This window comes from Dendronephthya gigantea, unplaced genomic scaffold, assembly GCF_004324835.1.
Source record: "Dendronephthya gigantea isolate DGI-Jeju-01 unplaced genomic scaffold, DenGig_1.0 000115F, whole genome shotgun sequence".
Lineage (NCBI taxonomy): Eukaryota > Metazoa > Cnidaria > Anthozoa > Malacalcyonacea > Nephtheidae > Dendronephthya > Dendronephthya gigantea.
The window spans coordinates 701,833-723,172 of record NW_021163125.1 but is presented as its reverse complement, the minus strand read 5'-3'; the positions used below and the strand labels follow the sequence as shown (position 1 = coordinate 723,172).

General features: G+C 34.8%; 1 protein-coding gene and 1 long non-coding RNA gene across 3 annotated transcripts; one reads left to right on the top strand and one right to left on the bottom strand.

The window, feature by feature from the left end:
- Positions 1 to 11,568, top strand: LOC114535302. The gene is made up of 14 exons (XM_028556672.1): positions 1 to 291; positions 4,346 to 4,516; positions 4,697 to 4,740; positions 4,866 to 4,959; positions 5,123 to 5,230; positions 5,783 to 5,854; positions 6,448 to 6,561; positions 6,725 to 6,802; positions 6,960 to 7,070; positions 8,634 to 8,819; positions 9,225 to 9,323; positions 9,912 to 10,022; positions 10,697 to 10,921; positions 11,002 to 11,568. The coding sequence occupies exons 1-14, from the start codon at positions 1 to 3 to the stop codon at positions 11,146 to 11,148; spliced, it is 1,851 nt and encodes a 616-aa protein (XP_028412473.1). The 3' UTR covers positions 11,149 to 11,568.
- Positions 11,569 to 14,999: 3,431 nt separating this feature from the next.
- On the bottom strand, positions 15,000 to 18,508 carry LOC114535269. 2 transcript variants are annotated; one of them, XR_003688235.1, is made up of 5 exons: positions 18,457 to 18,508; positions 18,265 to 18,392; positions 17,836 to 17,908; positions 17,462 to 17,589; positions 15,000 to 15,782 (listed from the first exon to the last, which is right to left on the bottom strand). It is a non-coding gene; the product is annotated as an uncharacterized LOC114535269 (long non-coding RNA). The 2 variants fall into 2 exon arrangements; XR_003688234.1 differs by having other exon boundaries at positions 18,265 to 18,501.
- Between the last annotated feature and the right edge of the window lie 2,832 nt (positions 18,509 to 21,340).

The window sequence follows — 21,340 nt, the reverse complement described above, 5'->3', positions numbered from 1 at the left end:
ATGTCGGGAACGAACAAAGTGAAGAAATGCGAGGGTGTTCCTCGTTTTAAAAACAATTGCGACGTTTCAATGATCGCTGGGCATAAGAAAATTCCACAGAGCGAAGGCTTAGATGTATGGTGTCTGTCTTTGTTGTATATTATGAACACCTCACCAAAAATGAAAGCTATGAATGCCGACGAAATGCGTCGTTACTACGACGAAAATATCGAGGGAAAGTGCCAGAAACAATTTCATCAAGAAATTTTAGGGCACTGGATTTCCCTAAAGAATGCAATGACGAATTTACCGGTGAGTATATAGGTATGCAGACTCAAACTGTACTTGCATCGAGTTGGTCGAATATAGCGCAGTAGACATATATATTGCATGAGATATTTGTCTTTGTAGAAGATGGAACAGGTTAAATCCTGAATTACATACTTGTAGAATACTTTGTAATTTCATGTTAAGCATCAGCATTAATGCAATCACGTACGGAATATATATTATATAGATAAATGACTCAAAACGACGAGGAATCTCCAACCATATTTGTTGCATAGCTAGCTGCCACTAATTGGTCTATATTCAAGACCAAACTGCTATGTAGCTACCATGCACAATAAATTATATAAAGCAAGATTCCAGATTTAAGAGGTTCTGTGCACTACATATATAATGTCGAGAAACTTGTTTTCGTTTGGACAATATAGGCAGTCTTTAGATGCACATATACAAAATATTACGTGTAGTAAATGCTGTAGAGCCTTTATAATTATATATGCTTATGTCTTCCGAGAACCGGGATTATATTTTCCTTCGAAACGGTGTGTGTTGAATTAGGAACTATCGTAGAGGAACTTTTGAATGTTTTCCTAGTCATGGACATAAATTGCGAATCCATATTATTTTCATGAAGATAAAGAAACCGTATATTAAAGATGAGGTAAAGTCCGTTCTGCGCATATATTCCGCGCATCAACACATTCCATCAGTGGGGGAGAAACTTTTGGAATGTTAATGATATGCGATATTAGAAGCCTCCTCCGCAGGCATCTCTTATGTATTGATATTAGGCATTTATATTTGGCTTGGGTTAGCTGTGTCGGGGAGTGAGAAAAAAAATAATAAATACATAAGAGATGCCTGCGGAGGAGGCTACGATATTAGCGCGTTGTATTAGTTAACCTGCACCGTAGAACGAGAACGAACGAGTAGCCTCATTAACTGAACGAGAGTACGGTTCACAATCGTTCAAATAGATGGTTTCTATTGGCTAAAACAAGTTTATTATCATATTTGTTTGTAAACTTTAAGCCGTAGCATGCATATTTTGGTGAGGTAATTTTGTGTTGTGATATCGTGTATATTATACGGTTAAAACAGGGGGCATGCAACAAGATGACGATGATCGATGAACGGTAATGGTAACATCCCAAACTGAGGAATAACTAAGTTGAATAATATTATACATAGAACCCTGAGTATTTTACCGAAGTCGTCAATTCGTAAACTCAATTGAATTTTATAGTTAATCAAGGTCGTGTTAAGTAGCCTCAATGCAATTATTACAACAATTCTTAAGCATTTCTTCATGTGTTTTAAGACATTTGCATATACGTGTATTTATATGCAATTCCAGGTGGATTTGCAATTGTGCAAACTACGAATGAGCTGTTTGAAAAAGCATGGCAGACGACGTAGAGGTTTTAAACATCGTGCTATTAAATTTGCACAACGCCGTTCAGGCAATATATTCAATGTATACTACCGGTGATAAATGCCGCAATGGAAGAGCAGACAAGCGAGATCGAAGCGACTGACGACAATAATTTAACTATCGTAATATGTATAGCAGTTACTGCTGATTTGCATTTAAGTTTATTGTGGCTATGGAACTTATTATGCTCCTGGGATTTGAATATACGTTTTAACTGGCATGTTATGGAAATTACAATAATATCACAAAGTCGAGTTAAACTTAACGCTAAATAGTTTCTATCACATGAAATTCCTTTCTGTTATGATCACCTATTAGGCTCAAATAAAAAATGTGATGAAATTACAATTCTTTAGGCGTTTTCATGCAGTTACAAGATGTGAGATTTTTACGTGCGCATGCATGTGTATTGCATATCCCCAAATATATATCTAATGGTAATACATGTCTGTGTGTATCTTCTTTACGGCCTTAAGTTAAGACTATCTTCTACCATCCTTGATTGAATTAGCCGAAATGTAGTTTTTCTATCAGCACAACGACAGAAAAAATATACAAGCATTACAATACGGTTGAAAACATGTTTAGTACAAGCAAGCGACTTTTTGTCGCTCATTCGTTCGTCGCTTTCGTCCATTCGTACATGTTTAAATATGCAAACCAATCAGCTTTTCGTAATTTCAATGAAAACATTAGCATACTTGCATATTCGTTCGTTCTCGTTTTACGGTGCAGGTTAACTATTACAAACGGCAGTTCGGGAGCACAATTATTTTATTTTATGTCGCAAGGCGAAGAGGCTCGAATTGCGAGTCACGACGATAACTTATCTTATCATAAGGCTGCTAGAAAAAAGCAATATTATTGTGAAAGGAATGCTTCAAGAATTTATTTGTTGAATGAGGCCCGAAATAGCGAGGCTATTTGTTGTCGCTACAGGCGCTACCTTCTCGCTTGTCCTACAATTACAAATATATAACGTTTTAAATAACGGCCGGTTTATTTACAAGCTTCGCTTTATATTTTCTTCAAAATATCAATATTTAAAATATAATATAAAATAAGCATATTCATCACAGATCACAGCCGGTCGAGCGAGAAGAAAATAAGAAAATTATAACGACCCATACGTCATGTAAAGATTATATAACCAACGTAAACAAACATTGTTATGCGCAGAATATATGCCCAGAACGGACTTTACGTCATCTTTAATTGTTGATATAACTCATATAAGTATTTTGATAGCTGTTATTACGTACATATTATATTACAGTTGTCTGATCACATAATACAAGTTCTCAGCTTTCTTTAATATAGTTAATATAGTAATTTTGAAAATCTAATTCTTCTACCTTCGTTGTCTTCAATGTTTAAACGTAGCCACAATTTTTATCGTAAATATATTGGCTATGAACTCACATATTCTTTCTTGAATCGGCCATAACGATTATATGCTTCCGCGTTCATGCACTTTTGTTGATACTAATGCATGACTATAATGACTGATGTAAATAAAACTGATATAGCTTTGCTAAGCCTATTAATTCTTAGCCTATATTAGCTAAATTCTTAGCCGAAATTGTCGAGTGGTATCTATGGCCAAATTAAATGTCAAAAATAGAAAAGATCGACTCCATCTGGCTATTAATTCTATATTTGATTCGATACAATCGATTGTCTGGATTGACAAATGTAGTTGTCTGGATTAACAATTGTATGATTATCTCAACTCCGCGATAATCTTTACTAATACTACTATTGCGACAACTACTACATAACAAACTGTTCACTTAATTAACTTCGATGACCAAAGCACGAGGTATATTTGGTAATAAATAGTTGAGTAACTCTTTGTATAAATAATATTATAAGTGCTGCATGTTTCCGTTTACCTAATGCTGGACACGTACTTTACGGGAATAATAACCTACACATGCAATTTTTGCTTATGATAGCTTGAATCAGATGCGCCGATGAGTTCCGTCAAACGGTATAATGAATACTCACAATAATATCTCAATAATATCTCTAATATACTCACAATGACGCAGCATTAAATAGGTATAAACCTACTCGATTCGTTGCTTCGAGAAAGCATATGTTCGGAAGCCTACATTGAAGTCGTATGTATAGCTATTCACCGATAAATTCACATTAGTTGAAGCCTGCATGATATGTACATCTACTCGCGGGTTTCGCATCCAACAACGACGGCTCATTAAAGTATCTTTATCCTACATAATACCCTCACTTCTGTAATTCCGCGTGAAACAATAACAAACTGTTTGTATTTTGGGGGTTAAGTAATTTGATACAAGTCAAGTATAACATCTTCTGGGAAGTTTAATTTTGGGAATATTAATTCCGGAAACTGAGGAAACTACATGCGATGATGATATAGAAGAACCATGTAGAACCCATTTAATCGAAAGCTTGCTAGGTTATATGCGGATAAAAGCAAAATTACCATGCAGTGGAGATTCGAGACGGGGCGGCTGGCAGTTGAATAACGCTATTCACCGGATTATGTCGATTTTTCAATCGCCCTTAAATAAAATACCTCGAAATCTCTGTGCTATTATGTAGTCAATAGTGTGATGCCAATATCTTACTAACATTTAAATTTCTTAAACAAAATAGAAATCGGAGTTGGAAAATATCCCATCCATGTTTTTGCTAAAGATAATGGAGGCATTCGAAGATAAGACAACAAAACTGAAATTCTTGCAAATTTTTCTGGAGATTTGCCCCTGTATTCCCCCAAACAACAATACCTTCGAAAAAGAGAGCGTCGTTTCAAAAATGCCAGTAGTAAGTGTTATAAAAATGTCACCAAGATTACTAAATAGAGCATTTTCATAAATGCCGTTGTACATGCACCAAACTTTAGTCTTCTGACAAGTTTTTAGTATATTTTCAGTAGATTTTGATCAAAAAACGTCATGTTAACGCAATAGAAATTATATTAAGGCCATGTTAATTTAATTTAAGGTTGATGAGGAAGATTTTTCGGCGCTGACTAAGAGAGAAGTGTCGTCCAAAAATGAGCTCGACGTGGATGCAGGTAGAACGGTAAGCTAGAAATTGATACAATTTTTCTAGCAATCTCTTTAGTTGAACAAAATTTTTGTTGATAAAGTACATAAACATACAATTTCAGGTCTCCTTATTGCTGCTCATCAAATGCAATTGCAAATTCAACAATTTCAAACAAGAAACGTATAGAAACATCAGAGGAAAATCCATATAAAAAGTTTGGTGTGGTATTAACTTTAAAAGAAACTAGCGCAGCTTAGATGCCACAAACAAGACATAGCAACCATGCAGGAGGAATTTCGTTTCTGACTAATCAGCAAATTCTGCCAAGGAAAGCCATAGCTAGAGTTATAACTAATAGTGCTTTATAAAACATTCTAGATTTCGAAACCATCCGAAGAATCGACCGTAGTAGTGCAAGAAACAGATAAAACCAATGGGGATTTTGGATCGCACAACAAGCATGGAAATGATGCTGCACAAAACAAGGTATTAAAACTACAATACGTTTTATGAATGATATAGCATTCTATATGGTTTATTCATGGTATTCTGTATGGTGTGGAATGTCGTTATAAATACTTAGCTATTAGTAGATAATGTAATGATGGACCAAAATACACTAGGTTTTCAAAACAGATAAAAAGCTTTTGAGAACAGATAAAACAAACGATTGAACAGAGGCACTTGATTAACGATGATGATAGTTAAATATGCTAATATTAATCAATTATTGGACGAGATCGCGCAAAATATTGTGATTTGTCGGTGGCGAGCAGACCCAATTATTTGCCGATGCCGACTGCAGAGGCAAATAATTGATCTGCGAGATATTTTGCGAGAACTGAGTTCAATAATTGTTTTATTATCAATTTTGATATCAATGCGCATGCTCGTAGTAATATTTGCAGCTGAGCAACGTTTTTAACAAATGCGCATGTCAGAGCGTTAATAGCACAAAGTTACCTGCAGGTAAATTAATCAATCAAAGTTGAGAATACGATAAAGTAAATGATAATATAAATTAATAAATTAATCCAGATTTCAAGAGAGCCTGCGGCTTCAGACATGACAGCAACAGAAAATGAACCAAACAATGTGAGCACAATTGAGGTATTTTGATTCAATAAATGTGGAAATAAGCCATAAGACGGGAACGAGGCAGAGGGAACAAGACCGCGAGCCTCATTCCCACGTTTTGGCTTATTTCCATACTTATTAGTCAGGATAAAAAATCTTTTTCATGCACGAGTTGTCGAGGGATGTTTTGTTTATTCGCACATAGCTTGTAAGAGCAAAACTTGAAATCCATCTCATTTAAGGTGGTTCTGAATTTAAAACGATAATGTTGTGACGTAATTACCGAAAACTCTATTATTCGATAACGAAGTGGAATGTTACATGCAATAGGGATTATTATGGAATTGAAGGCAGTCTTTTGGGTAGTTGAGGTGATAATAATCAAGATACAGTAAATTAGCCATTTTCCAATCCAGCGGGGCACTGGATCTAGTTGCGAACCGCAAAACATATATGGACTGTTTAAAGGGACAAATGATTTCACACTTACATATCCTGTCCCTTCAAACAGTCCATATATGCTTTGCGGTTCGTGACTAGACCCAATACCCTGCTCGATAGGGAAATGGCTAATTGCTATACACGATATAGGTAAAGATAACCAAAAGTTATTTGAAAAACTTCAGGTATCACAAGTGTCTGAAGAACATTACTCGATGCTGGAAACAGAAACAGAACTTGGGAATGATGAAGAACCGGGTCCTAGTGGCGTTCTTGAAAACAACTGTAGACCACTTGAGGTGTTTAAATTTCTGATCTCGTAGAGAACTTATGAGACTGCATCATATAGTTTCCTATAAAACGTAGTATGATTTTGTTGAGACAAATAATTAATGCTTGACAACAAAACGTAGTGTGATTTTGTTGTCAAGCATTAATTATTTGTCTCACAAAAAATTTCAGACTTCACAGCCCTCCGAGTCCACATCAATCACAAAGAAATTCAATGGTGGACCTGACAACGTTTTTGGACCAATTGAGGTATTTCAGGTTATACAGTAGCGCAACATGGTTTGTTGTTGTAGGACATCAAATGTGTGTGGATAATTATCGTAGCCATAGGTATGAATATTATATTTGAATAATGATAATCGTTTTAGACTTAAACAATAACACTGCTGTATTAAAAATATTTCAGGTTTTAAAATCTGAGGAAGAGCTTGCCTCACCCATAACAGCAGAAACGGTTCAAACCAATGAGGAGATGGGATTTGGAGAAGAAGCTACGAACGATATCAGAACAACTGAGGTGCAGTATTGTATTAGTACCTGTTACGTATTAGGCTCTGTTCATTTGAGACGGTTAATTTAGCCGGGCTGGCTCGCTTTTGCTGGCCTGCTTTATAAGCCCGTTAATTAAAGGCGGAATCTCGCTTCGTTCAGGCGAGATCCCACCAGAGCCAGGCTTGCCTGGTTCCATATGAATGCAATTTTACACATATAGTGAAATAATATGTGAAGCGAGATCTCGGCACTGACGAGCTAGCCTATAGCTAAACTGTACTAGCCCGTCTCATATTAATGCATGCCCATGTACACAATATCTCTGCATGGTTTCACAAATAACATTTTAGTTCAAATACAATTTTATACTGTGTATATTCAGCAGAAATGTCACTATATAATTTATATGGTACATTAGTACATTAACACTGTAACGACTAATTTTAGACTGAAATTCGTAATAACAATGTGTCAACTTATAGAGAAGCTACTTTTTCGGAAGCGTAGGAAGCATCCAGAGTTTGGGGCAGCTTTCAAAGGCACTTTTGGTTGATAAAACGAGCAGCTGAAATTGTGTACAGGGACAGTTTGCTTGCCAAAGCTGAAAGAACACCACTAGTGTGGTTTATATTGATGCCCTACAAAACGATTTGGGAACGTGTAGGTCGATTTTAAATAGTATTCACAGCCACATTAGCTTCTCCAAAAAATAAATTTTTCATCACAAAAAGGGCACCTTTCGACCCTTGAAAAATTTGTGGCGGGGCACGTGCCCCGTGTGAACAAGCACAGACAGAAATCAAAAGAGTCACGTTACTTTCTTCTGTTCTGTTAACGCTATAGGAATCAGTTTTATATAATAACTATAGTGAAACACGCAATGTGATTGGTCAATAGCCGTGCAGGATCAGACAATCCTGCACGCGTTTTAGACAATCCTGCACGCGAAATTTAATTTTAATAAAGTTAACCGTTGTTTCACTACAGTTATTTTATAAAACAATTACCTACGGCTCGTGTATTTTCACGCTTTCCGAAAGTCGAGCAACATCCCGCGTGCATGGATCACGCAATCCTGCACGGAAAATCATTTGGTATTCCTTTAATATTTCAACAGGATTTCTTTCATGTATGACAATTGATTTCATAAAGTGAATTTGAATGTCGATCAAATAAACTCGCAATATGCTTAGCTGTGTTCAGTTAGAGGTAGTTATTGGAATTAGAGGAATTATAGGAATTATATTTACTTGGAAACATAAAAGACATTACGTAAGGGAGAAAGCATAATTTATTTTGTCAAATGCAATTTTAATACCATGTAATTGTCTCCGTTCTGCAGAAACTAGATGACTATAAACGTTAATGTCTGGAGACGTCTTATTAATTTTAAAAGCAATTAAGTTTTCTTTTCAGCATTTATTTGGCATTTTTTATTCAGTATTTGTCTGTTTTTCATTTCGTAATGCGCTGAAAATTCTTCACAGCCAATCACCGTGCTCTATTTGATCGGAAGTGATGCTTGCCATAGCCAATAATATAATAAATATGCGAGAAACACCAATAATTTTTTTAAACAATATTCCAGACCTCCCAAGACCCGGGGGAGTCCACATCAAACATGAAGAGAGACCAAAGTTATGGAAAGATTGGACCCAACTGTGAACCCATAAATGATGAAGGATTTGCCTCAACCATCATGATACAAACAATTCAAAACAATGAGAAAACAAAATCAAATGAGGAAGCTGAGGAGAAAATTGAAACAACCGAGGTGCGATATATCTTTTTGATAATACACAGTACTTATTATATTAGGCACATCATTTCTCGTTTGATACGCATATAAGTTACGTTGTAGCCTTGTAGGTTTCATGATTTCAGAAAAAAAGATGTGACAGACGTGGTTATTAATTAATCAAGCACCTGAAATCCGGAATTTTTAGTCCTCCCGGCTGGTTAGTCGGAGTAGACCATCGCGATATCAATTCAAATGAGTCATGTAGTTGTTCATTACAATATAAGTTTAAAGAATAGAATAAGAGTTTTTACCAGATGACAATTTTAAGCGATTTCCGCGTATTAATTTACGTCATTTGACCAATCAGTGGGAACAATTTAATCAATAACCATACTGTATTTGAACTGAAAAAGAATAACCTGAATTCATTTATTTCAGGTTTCGAACCTTCCTGATGTCTCAATCACTATTATGGGAAAAAACACTGATGGAATTAATGGAGCCAATGAAGGTGAATCTAATGCCGGGTCATTTGAGGTATGGTACTATAGTCTTTGACAAAGGTTTTGTATACGAAGCAGGAAAAGTTAATGTAAGAATTATTTATGCAGATTTTGTTCTAAAGCATATAATTTGTCACTCGTTTCCAAGTTGGAACTCTCAGGGGCGTGGAGTGCGGGGAGGGGTTGATATGGGGGGGGGGGTTTGGCAAGAGGGTCATCGGTTTAAACGCGACGTCGGTCGGTAATAGCACACATTCAAGGGTCGGTAAAAAGTATAATTTTGCTAAACTTGCTTAGCTGTTTACGATAACTTGACAAGTCGTCTCACTTGTTCGCTGATTCGTCCTCAGAACTTTCTTTACATGCCGTGTTATCAGCCGATTGATCGGGGTATGAAAAACTGTCCCGAGGGGATTGAAAGGGTACGTAATGCGTTAAAGTGCGTAAAGGGAGAGAGATATCGAATTATGAAATGCCTTGAAATTGTTTTTGAATCAAATATCAGCAGCGTGGAATCTTAAATACATAATCAGCGCGGGTATCTGGTGGTAAATGCAACATGTTTTTTCGTAAGTTAATTGGCATCACTATGTACTTATCAGTTGTATTTCGCGTTATATAGCTCTCGAAAAAAGGCCAAGAAACCACCCATCCCAAACAGCAACGTTTACATTTCGTGGCGGCACAAGATATCGACATTAGCCAACTTAGAGCCGAGAATAGTAAACTCAAGGTTAGTAAAGTAAAGATTTATTGAGCATTACCAACAAATACCGAAAATGCAACATATAAAAGGCTGTTACACCACAGCGTAAGGGCTCAGCGTATGTAAGCGTAGGAAATTTCTTCACAAATGCTTCAAGACGTTAGAGTTGAGTTAAAAGTTAAACACATCAAAAATCCGGTTGCATAACCTAGTAAATAAACACAAATGGAAGTTGTTCTCCGCAACTCCTTGTCACATATATATATATATATATAATATTATATATATATATATAATATATATAATTATTATATATATAATATATATATATATATATATATATATATAATATATATATATACAGTCGTTATCAAAAAGGTTGTCCCTATCAATATATATACAAATATATAAATATCAATCACGTGAGCATTAAACATTGTTTATTTCGCTCATTTTTGTCTTGTTTCTTTATTATTATCAATATTGTTAACCTTACTATTATATTTATGAAATTTTTAATAAATATTTTCACGGATTTCCCATAAAATTAACGTATGCAGTAAAATCACGTGATTGATATTTACGTATTTATATATATTTTAATATGACAACCTTTTTGATAACGACTGTATATATATATATATATATATATATATATATATATATATATATATATATATATATATATCGTTTAATTTCAGGACGCATTATTGGAAACAAAAAAAGAAAATACAAGGAAGATGGGTGAAATGGAGGAGAAAATCTCTGCGTTTTTTAGACAAAGTCAACATCAAGTGTCACGTTTGATGTCTTTTGAAGAAGAACAGAAGGATATGGATGTAAAATTGAAGCTTTTTGAAAAGTACAAGGAGAATATGGATGTAAAATTACCCGAAATAGATGAACAAGCTAACATAATTTTGGAAGTATGTACTTAAGCAGTACATGACTTAACTTTCAAATATGCAGCGTTCATTATGTAAAACCTTTCAATTTCAATTTACAGAGACTTACTGAGGTGTTGAGCAACTTTGTGCCGGATTCGAATGAAAGGATCATCAGACATGTTCGGGATAGGTCTGAAACTCTGTGTCACTTGCTTGATGAATTGCCAAATCGTCGCCAAGGACTGGCTGATATGCAGGAACTGTGATGAATAAATCATAAATTAATATTACTTACCGTAATCATAATCGCACATTTATATTAATACTATCTTCCACGATACTTGAGTAACTATATCTGAAAAACTACAGTTTAGAAACATAGAGTTATTCTGCATGTTATTTCTCCATCCCTAAAGGAAAATTTTCCATTTATCAAAAAATACTCACAAGGATTGCAAATTGATATGAAATGTCTCGAAATTTTGAATTATCAATTATTGTCAATAGTTTCTCATTGGCATTGCACTGAACATTTGATGTCGACTTCTTAGAATCTATTCACGTTTGGTAAGGTCAATCAAATTATAGTAAATGCAAAATGGATAGATTAGATAATTTCACACTTTGCACCAGGGTACTAAAATTTTTATAATTCAATGGTTTCTACAGAAAATCGCATGTATATCAGCAAGTATATAAGTCTTGTATATGTATTACTTGCTAATAATAAACTCGGTTTTCAAAGCAATTTTATCGAATTTAATATAAATCGAAATAAAAAGTTATCTACAGGTTTTATCTTTCACATAAAGCGTGCTCGTTTTTAAACGAAAAACCTGGCCTTAATTAACGCTGTTGACAGGTCTAATGAGATGTGCTCCAAGGGCTTAATAGACCAACGAGTAAGTAAAAAATGTTGTCATACGCTTGGGGGTCAAATTCGGTTTGACGCGTCGCTAATTTTGTTATCGTTGCAATGTCAACCCAGTATAGTGTTTAAATAGAGCCTATTAGCCTAAGGCATACTTTTGATAAGAACGCCTATTCGATACTAACATATTTTGTTAACAATTAAGAGTAATTTAGAGAAGCTATTCCTATTACTTCGCTTTACCTGGGTCCTATTGCACCAGTCTTCATTGGGGGAAATATTGTTAAGTGGGTTACAAAAACAAAGCTTCTGGGGCTGACAGTTGATGATAAGATAACCTGGGTTCCGCATACATCAGAACTTATATAAACCTTTGAAAAAAAATTGAACCTGTTAAAGTTATCAGGGTATCTACCAAAGAAGGTACTAGCTGGAAAAGTTTTATTTTAAAGTAATACTGCCCTCAGCAGAATTCTGTCTTGTTCTATGGGGAGCATGTAGCAATGCGGATTTGATGACATGGATGAAAAATCACACTGCATAGCAGACCGTATAATTTTTAACCTAGCTAAAGATTTACCATCTGCAAAGGTACTGGAACACGCTAAATGAATTTTTAAGATTATACATAAAGCTTACAATGGCCGACTGCCTGGAATTCTTAATTCTAGAAAACATCATTAAGAAACGAAGTCAAAAATATTCATTTAGAGCTGGTCATTCGTTAGTGGTTCCACGATTTTGTACACGTGTAATGAAAGACTCAATACACTATAGAGGCGCTGTTCTGTGGAACACTGTAACATACAACAATAATGACATAGCTACAGTAAACCACAAAAAAATTAATAACATTCTAAGTTCTAAGATTATATTTAAGGAATATGACTTTAACGTTACTTCTGCATCCACCGATAGATCCAGGATTGTCAATTATTTATATACATAAACTATGATTTAAATTTTATCATTGTTATATAGATAGGATGGCATTGATATATTCTTATATTACATAGTTATAGCTAGATTCACGACCCCACAAGCTTGTAGCTTAAAACACTATTGTGGCTAAATAAAGTTATATCTATCTATCTATCTAAACCTCATGTGTTTAACATGGCCGCCGAGAAGTAACAAGCTTACAAGCATGTAATTTTATTCTCCCCATATAATTTAAAATTCAAAATGGCGTCTTATAATTTAAAAAGTAGCATTTAAATTTTTAATTACTTACGATTAATAAATCGAAAAATTTAACAAATTCACACCCTCGAATATTTCGATAAGTTATCCTTTTAAAACCCGGGCAATCGATATCGCTATGAGAGTTTGACACATCAGGTCTCTTGTAGATCCAATTTTAACTTCCTCCTAAATATCGGCAGATTTTGACATCTAAATTGCTTGGCACTGTATTCCTTTTTGCATTATCACTTATTTTGTATAATAGCTTACACAGATTTGCTCTGGATTTGCTCTACAATACAATGAATTGCACGTAATTGTTAAAAACACGTTTAATGAACCAGAGTTTTGTATTAGCGAACATTACCACTGATCTCTCTATATCATACTGAACGCTGCATAAGTAACATACGTAAGTGGGTGGGCTAGCAGAGGTGCCCGGTCACATTGCTTGAAACCCTCTATCTCCACTATTTCATGGCAACATAGGTCCCGCTAGCTTTGCCGCTTAGCTTTTTGCAATTTCAAACCATTCCTACAGTGTCATTGGCGTTTTATATATACCATATATATCTAAAAATCACAATATAAATTTGGAGAGAAATTGTGAGGGCATTGTTTTTATTTTCGATAACTCGTTATTCTATTTTTCCCGAATTTGCTAGAGCTGTTATCGTTAGAGCTCTGATCATGATCATTACTTCTTCTTGGTCGCCATATTATTTTATTATTCTAGTCAGACGGCTATCAACTACCTCGGTCTGGGAACAAACTCATCAATGCTCTGAAAAACAAGAAGCCAAAGAAATTTCTACATTTGCTTCAACATGCACTGGGAATTGGTAACGCCGCAACATTTGAATTATGCACAGCCAATTAGGATTTCGTCAACTTGTAGAATTGTGATATCTTGATACTTCGCTATACGGTAAGTCTTAGTGCGAAGAAACATGTTCAATACGCACACGTTCACCGTACATAGGAAAGAAGAGTTATTGTTCCGTCATCCGTGGGATTTTGGATATGGTTATAAAAGTGAAATATGGGATATATATATATATATATATACATGTATTTTGGAGCAAGTCCCAATGTTAAACTCGAGTTATTCAAAATGAATGGATCACTTGCATAATAGACCACTTGCAACTTATGATCGAGGTAACAAGGATATAAATCACTACAGCTAAAAAGAGAATACTGAAATTAGTATAATTAACCAGTTTGGCTTCAAAACGTCAAGTAGTACAAAAAATATAGCCACGCAAATGGACGACTTGCGCTTTAGACTAATTTCTTACCTTGGCGATAAAAAAGACATTTTCTGAACGAGCTTACTAAAATAAGTAAAGAGGAAGTGTTCACGTACAACATCTGCACATTATTCGTCCATGCAAAATAATTAAGTTTGCTGAGAAGGAAAACACCTCATCAACAAAATTAAACGTTATTTTGGAGTAAATTACTGGAGGTCTATTTCATGACTTGATTTTAGCCGCGCCGTGCCAACAATAATTTGAGCGTAGTGCAAATGGGGTTTAAATTTACACATATTATAAGGTAAATAAATTGCATACTGTATCGCTAGGTATTTCAACCAGAACCTCCAAAAACGTGCATCCGCGAAGCATTAATTGGTATTACCCATTGCATTCTTTGGCACTTCTAAGTACGTATAAAATGCTACTAAGAGTTGCATTGGAAGCATTTTTGAACTAATGCCCATTGATTGTTTAACAGGATCGATTAATGTGTGGGAGAGGTATGACACCTAAGAGGAATATTAAAATGGCTGTTATCAACATATCATACAGTGTGTTTGAAGTTATTTTGAAAATTATTTCATTTAAAACCTCTTCGCAGATGAAATGATGGCATTTTGCAACCAACAAAAAACTTTGCTGCGGTTTATGGTTTGCAGTGCCGTAGTCAGCCTGATAATTTGGTCATGCTAATGATGCTATAAAAATTTCAAGTCATTGGAATTATTAAGTTAAATTCTTTAGAAATTCATTGTTTTCACAATCAATGAATTACAAGAGTTCATAATTATTTGCATCAACTGGTATATTATTCAAATGCATGCATTTACAGTATTATGTTAAATATTATAACAGGTACTAATTATATGTACTCCAATATATCCGCCTTTCTTCTCACTCTTCTGATTCTTTCAATTTCTTTGGATTTTACATCTTTACAAGCTGTTTGAATAGCATTCCAAAGATCTACTTTACTGTCGGGCTGCCTACCACCAACATAAATCGTCTTTTATTCACGATTGGCGTGAGGTTATCTATCGCGAATTAAATCAGGGCTCGCAGCTAGACGCCACGGCATCAACTTTTTGCCAGAAATTCGTTTTGGCGAGTCGCATTAGCGGCATGTGAGGGGCATTATGATGCATAAATATACAATTGGTCTTTGAAGAACAATTTTGAGACTCATACTACATGTTTTTTTTGACTGCATGGTCAACTAAACCCCATCATCAACTTTATAGGGCCCAATAAGCCTATCGCCATGAATGCCAATCCACAACATGATACCTCCCCTATCTATTGGCGCCCAGGTTTCGATAAAGGTTTGATCTGATGCCACCTCCAAGAATTGGCGCTACTCTATATCTAATGCCTAAGTTCCTAATCTTTTTATCCATACCATATCCATCGGTTCTATCAAACGTGACTCTGCTTTCAATTCGTCAGTGAACACTACCTTGCTCAAGTCTGCTTTGGAGGAAAGGTTAAGATTTACCTGGATATATGAAGACTATATCCATGAATATAATGGAGCATATTACTGTATTACTTGTTTGTTACCTCGTAGAACACGTACTTTTTCCTGCAAGAATAAAAAACAATAAAAAATTATGTGAAAATGGGCAATTTCTAGTATACAGCACCCTGAAATAGAGATATGGATAAGTTGTTCAAAATAACCCCAGCGTACTCATTTGAAGAATTTTGAAATTAGATTACGAAACAAAGTACTCAAATGCGACTTTGCTTTTATGCAGCAAATTGCTCTGCTACCGGCAAACGCGTAATTTTTTATATTAACATCAAAGTAAGGCTCGATTCCACATCTCGTGAGTCGTGAATTGCCAGAACAAATCATATATTTGTCCGAATGGTGCATAGAAATATGTCATTTCCCTTCAGTGCAATGTACTATATATACATTTGTCGCCCCATAGTAAAACACGGTGTCATACTGTAAAGGGAATTGGCATATGGTCAAGAGTAGTAGAAAAATAAAAGCCAAGTATGAAAGTCTCCTTCTAATGATTATTAAAGAGGGGCCCAAGAGTTATGCCTGAAGCCTATTCATTATAAAAGCCTATTCATACATATATGCCATTTCATTTCTATATTTTCCAATGGAAGTTTTCCCGAGACACTTTATGCATGTATATACCTATACTGCGACATATTAGCTGGAGAATCAATGATTTGAAACATATAGACTGTTTAGATGGCTTTCTTATTGGTTTAAAAGTAAGCGCCCACATTGCATTGTGCATGGGAATGAAATGACGTATTTTATCAGTATAGGTATTACATAATTTTAAGTTCAATGGACGAACATTTTATCTGATTTCACTTAAACCAGCTTTGCTGACTTGGATAGAAATAAATTCATTTTATCAATTCATTTAATCGCAGTTTAATCTTAGCAAGTATCTATCCAGGCCTAAGTATGATTTCCAGCCACAACTTGAATGAATTGGAAGGACACGAAGTCAATATTATGCAGCATTCAGAAGCTGAAAATATCTTCAGTAAACACGAGACGAGAGGCGCACAGATTTATAATATTCTCAAAAAAATTCTGATGCGAAATCAACAGGGAAAGAAGGCCGTCTCCAAGATGATAACACTTGCCAAAGCTAGTTCGTTAGAGACGCTATCGGTTAGTATGATTAATCGCAGTGAATAAAATATGCACATTTCAGGTAATAAGCTACAATGGACCCTTTTATATCTCGTCAAAGCGCTATTTAGGCAATACTGTTCATGTTGTACATATAAATACTTTAACTTGTCACTGATACTGTATATTTGAACGTTTTTAGTGAACTGTCTCTTACCAGTAGCCTGTAGGGGGAAAATGTTTTCCCCTTATTGTATTTTGTTGTTCCATTCGGTATATGTATGTCGACTTCTCTAGGCAATAATAAAATAGTACGATTGAAAAGTAATTTAAACAAGTTTGTAAATTTCAACGGAAATCAAAATACTATATAAATTCCGGGAAACATATAAGCACTGCTTAGTAGGTTCCCTCTATCGTTCTATCAAAATCGAGTGAAATTAGGTCTACCATATACAAGCTGCAGCCTTTCCTGAATTAGTCAAGAAGTATTTAGCTTTCGATTTCATACATACATGCATACAAACACACACATATAAATCATTCCAAAATTCGTTTATCAAGTTTACTTCCCGATTTGAGACTTATATTTACAGGGAATGTATTTTTTTCAAACAATATACACCGATAAATAACTAAAAACGTACCTTCCATTACTGTGAGAGCACCGGTCGCTATAGGTAATCGCAATTTCATACTCAATATTCGATTGAACAGGCTTTTCTTTTAACGCCATAACAATACCCTCTAGCGACAAAGTGGTCTGTCATTTTTCCTGTGATTTGACGAAGACAGAGGATAAAACTATTAAACAATGACGAATGCGAATCTATACTTACCCAAGGTACAGCTGACAATGCCATATCTGACATTTTGGGTAATAAGCTACAATGCCAATGGACCCTGTCTATATATATCGTCAAAGCGCTATTTAGGCAATACTGTTCATGTTGTATATATAAATACTTTAACTTGTCACTGATACTGTATTTTTCAACGTTTCTAGTGAACTGTCTCTTACCAGTAGCCTGTAGGGGGGAAATGTTTTCCCTTATTCTATCTCGTTGTTCCATTCGGTATATATGTCGACTTCTCTAGGCAATAATAAAATATATACGATTAAAAAGTAATTTAGACTGGCAAGTTTGTAAATTTCAACGGAAATCAAAATACTATACAAATTCAGACAAACATATACAAGCACTGCTTAGTAGGCTTCCTCCACCGTGCTCTCAAAATCGAGTGAAATTAGGTCTACCATATACAAACTGCAACTTTAGTCAAGAAGTATTTAGCTTTCGCTTTCCTTATTACATACAAACACACACAAGTCATACATAAATCATTTCAAAATTTATTTATCAAGCTTTAGTTATTTTCTGATTCGAGACTTACATTTACAGCGAATATATTTTTTGAAATGATATACACCGAAAAATCAGTAACGTACCTATATACCATTACTGTGAGAGCGCCGGTCGCTATAATCGCATTTTCACACTCAATAATGGATTGAATAGGCTTTTCTTTTAACGCCATAACAACAACCTCCAGCGACAAAGTGGTCTTTCATTTTACCTGTGATAAGACGATGACAGAGGATAAAACCTTTAAAAAATGACGAATGCAAATCTGTACTTACCCGGGGTACAGCTGACAATGCCATATCTGAACTTGTCAGCTGAAAATGTGCTAGCTTATATTGCGGTATGGCAAAACTGCAACTATGCACACAGCGTTTGTTATGTTTGAATATTTTTTGTTTATTCCTGGAAGATATTTTCCACAAATACTTTTTCCCGGAAGAGGAATATAATTAATAAGTAATTTTCTAACTAGCTAGTAGCTTCATATAAGCGCAATTAACATATGTATACATAGTTATAGCTATTTCGTATCAAATGTCTGTAAACGTACATAGGCAATGTTTGGTATAAATTCTAAAGAGTCGAAAATATTCCTAAAGGAGTATAAGTTCTACTGTTTTAGGGCCAATTTTATATAAATATATTTCTATAGTTCAGTTTCTGAAATAGCAATTGCATGCATATACTTGCCCTAACTCATGCGTTCATGTCTTTGCCTCTTCATTCTATCTAGGGATACAAAAATCATTTACTGCTGACTAATGACATGTTCTTAGTCAAATATGTTTACATTTCTCAACAATTGAGCTTGTTGATTCCAGGAAGGCAAGAGAATTATAGTATTTTTTACGCGTTTTTTTGTTATTACGTTAATCAGAACGTTGTTTTCTAGGAACAGTTTTGAATTTAGAATTAAAAAAATTGGAATTAGAGTCTAGATTTTCAAAAATGGCTATTACAATCAGATTCTCTTAAAGTTTAAAGCCTCTTAAATTCGAATAAAAATTTTGGTCAGAGATATTACCTTTGTTGCTACAACCTATATACCATTTTCTTAAAATTTACTGTATTTTTTGGAAGATCGAGCGATATTCCGACCGATATTTAATATATCATTATATATCCTGCATGGCCGCAAAGGTGCAGGGTGCCTCAAAAAGCTAGACCGCGTTAGAAATTTAGCTCTGTTAGGCACACGTTTTATGAACGATTAATGTATTTTTGAAGTCAAAGCTGGACACAGAGCGATATGATTATTTCGTTCTATACAGGATTCCGGACCAACCAATTTCCTAGAAAGATGGGAGATAACGTCACATACGCCTAATCTGCGCCCATGATCTAGACCTACACACAACACAAACTAGCTTAATTGAGTAGTGTGTTCTTTATTGCAGATAACAGTAAAGAATAATATATAAATAAGTTAAAAGCAGTCATGGCCATTATACTCATATACATGCATCACCCAAACCCCACCATTCTTTTTATGTATGTACATAATAATTTACCAGTGTTTTATACCAACCACCGTTATACAACACTATTAAAAAATTGTTTTTTTAAATCCTTAGAATGCCCAATTAAAGGACTTGCCGCTAATGTTTATAGAGAAGTGTTTGTGGGAGGGATTGAATTTCGGGGGCGTGGTCAGCATCATGAGAATGGTTGAGATCTTTGCTGATACTTGCGATTCATACGTAATTCGAAATGAAACTGTCGAAGATGATGCATTCAAGGACATTTCGACGGTAAGAATAATTGTTCATAGATTCAGGGGGGGGGGCTATAGGCCCTTACTCGGAGTGCCAAAAAAGTTTCCGAATCGTAGATTGGAAGTCGGAATAATTATTCCCATTACATGCTGAGAAAAAAACCAAACTTATTTTTATAGTAGTATATCAATATCGTATTGGTTATACGACTAGGCAATACAATAATATATATTTCCTGCGCATGCATTTCTGGTAGCCAACTTTCCCATCACGTTTCTGACAGGAACAAATTATCTAAATATTGAGTGTCTTGGTGGAAGGAAGGTGCCGCTGCATTCCTACTACTCATTTCGGACGGGATGTTGATTGATAGGCCACTTGGATTAGAATTTGAAAGACAAAATCGTGAACAAAACTTTGTGACATTTAATACGTACCTTTATTAACAATTCGAATCTGAAATATGTAAGAAAGTTATTGATTTTACAAGCTTGTTGGCCGAAACGAAACACGGTTAAATTAGCTGTAAGTAAATATCCAATGTGAATAAATTGACTGCGGAATCGTTTCAAAATTGCAATTGCTCTTCTAATTTTAATTTTAATTGTTTCTACTCAATGTATTTTATACTTAAAGGTCATAAATATATGCGTGATGAAAATGCAAATCAGTACCCAAGCGACATTTATTTTCTGGCAAAATTTCTCGTAATGGCAAATAAAAACAGTGACTATTAAAGTATTGCTGAATTATAACAGCATATAAACATATATATACTGTCTAGGATCCTTTGGACAAAAACGTATCTTTCTTGATGAATGACAAGATGGTTGCAATGATTGAAGAGGCACTTGGTATAGAAAAATCGGTAAGTGAACATAAGATCAATCAGTTTGGTCATTGTATTGTGTCTATCACCATGTTTTAGGTTGAATTGTTTCATCCAGGTCCTGCTTTAAATAAAATCACCCCAAACTTGATAACATTTCATTGTTTCAGAATTTGGTAGATGAACAACCGTCAAATACAAAGCAGGAACCAAAAAATGACAATAAGGAGGGAATAATTGTACAACAAGCGGAACACCAATGTGTGAATCAGGTATAAATAATATTAAGCCAGTTAATATTAATATTAAAATAATATCATTTGTGAGTTTTTTTATATCCATACTCACAATATATTGCAAATTGGAAAAGCTAAAGGAACACTGAACAAAAATATAACGCTTCAGGCAGTTATTTCGCCAAGAATATCCCAGCAAAAAATCCTTCCTTCTTTTGGCGGAACGAAAGTTTTTTTTCTCTTTTCTCTTTGATTTTTCCTATACAAATAAAAACAAGCTAGCAGCACCAAAACTGCACTCTTTCACGTCATTTTGAAATCAGAAATATTAAAGACGATACGATATTAGTTGCAATTAGCAATAATTTCACTAAGTATA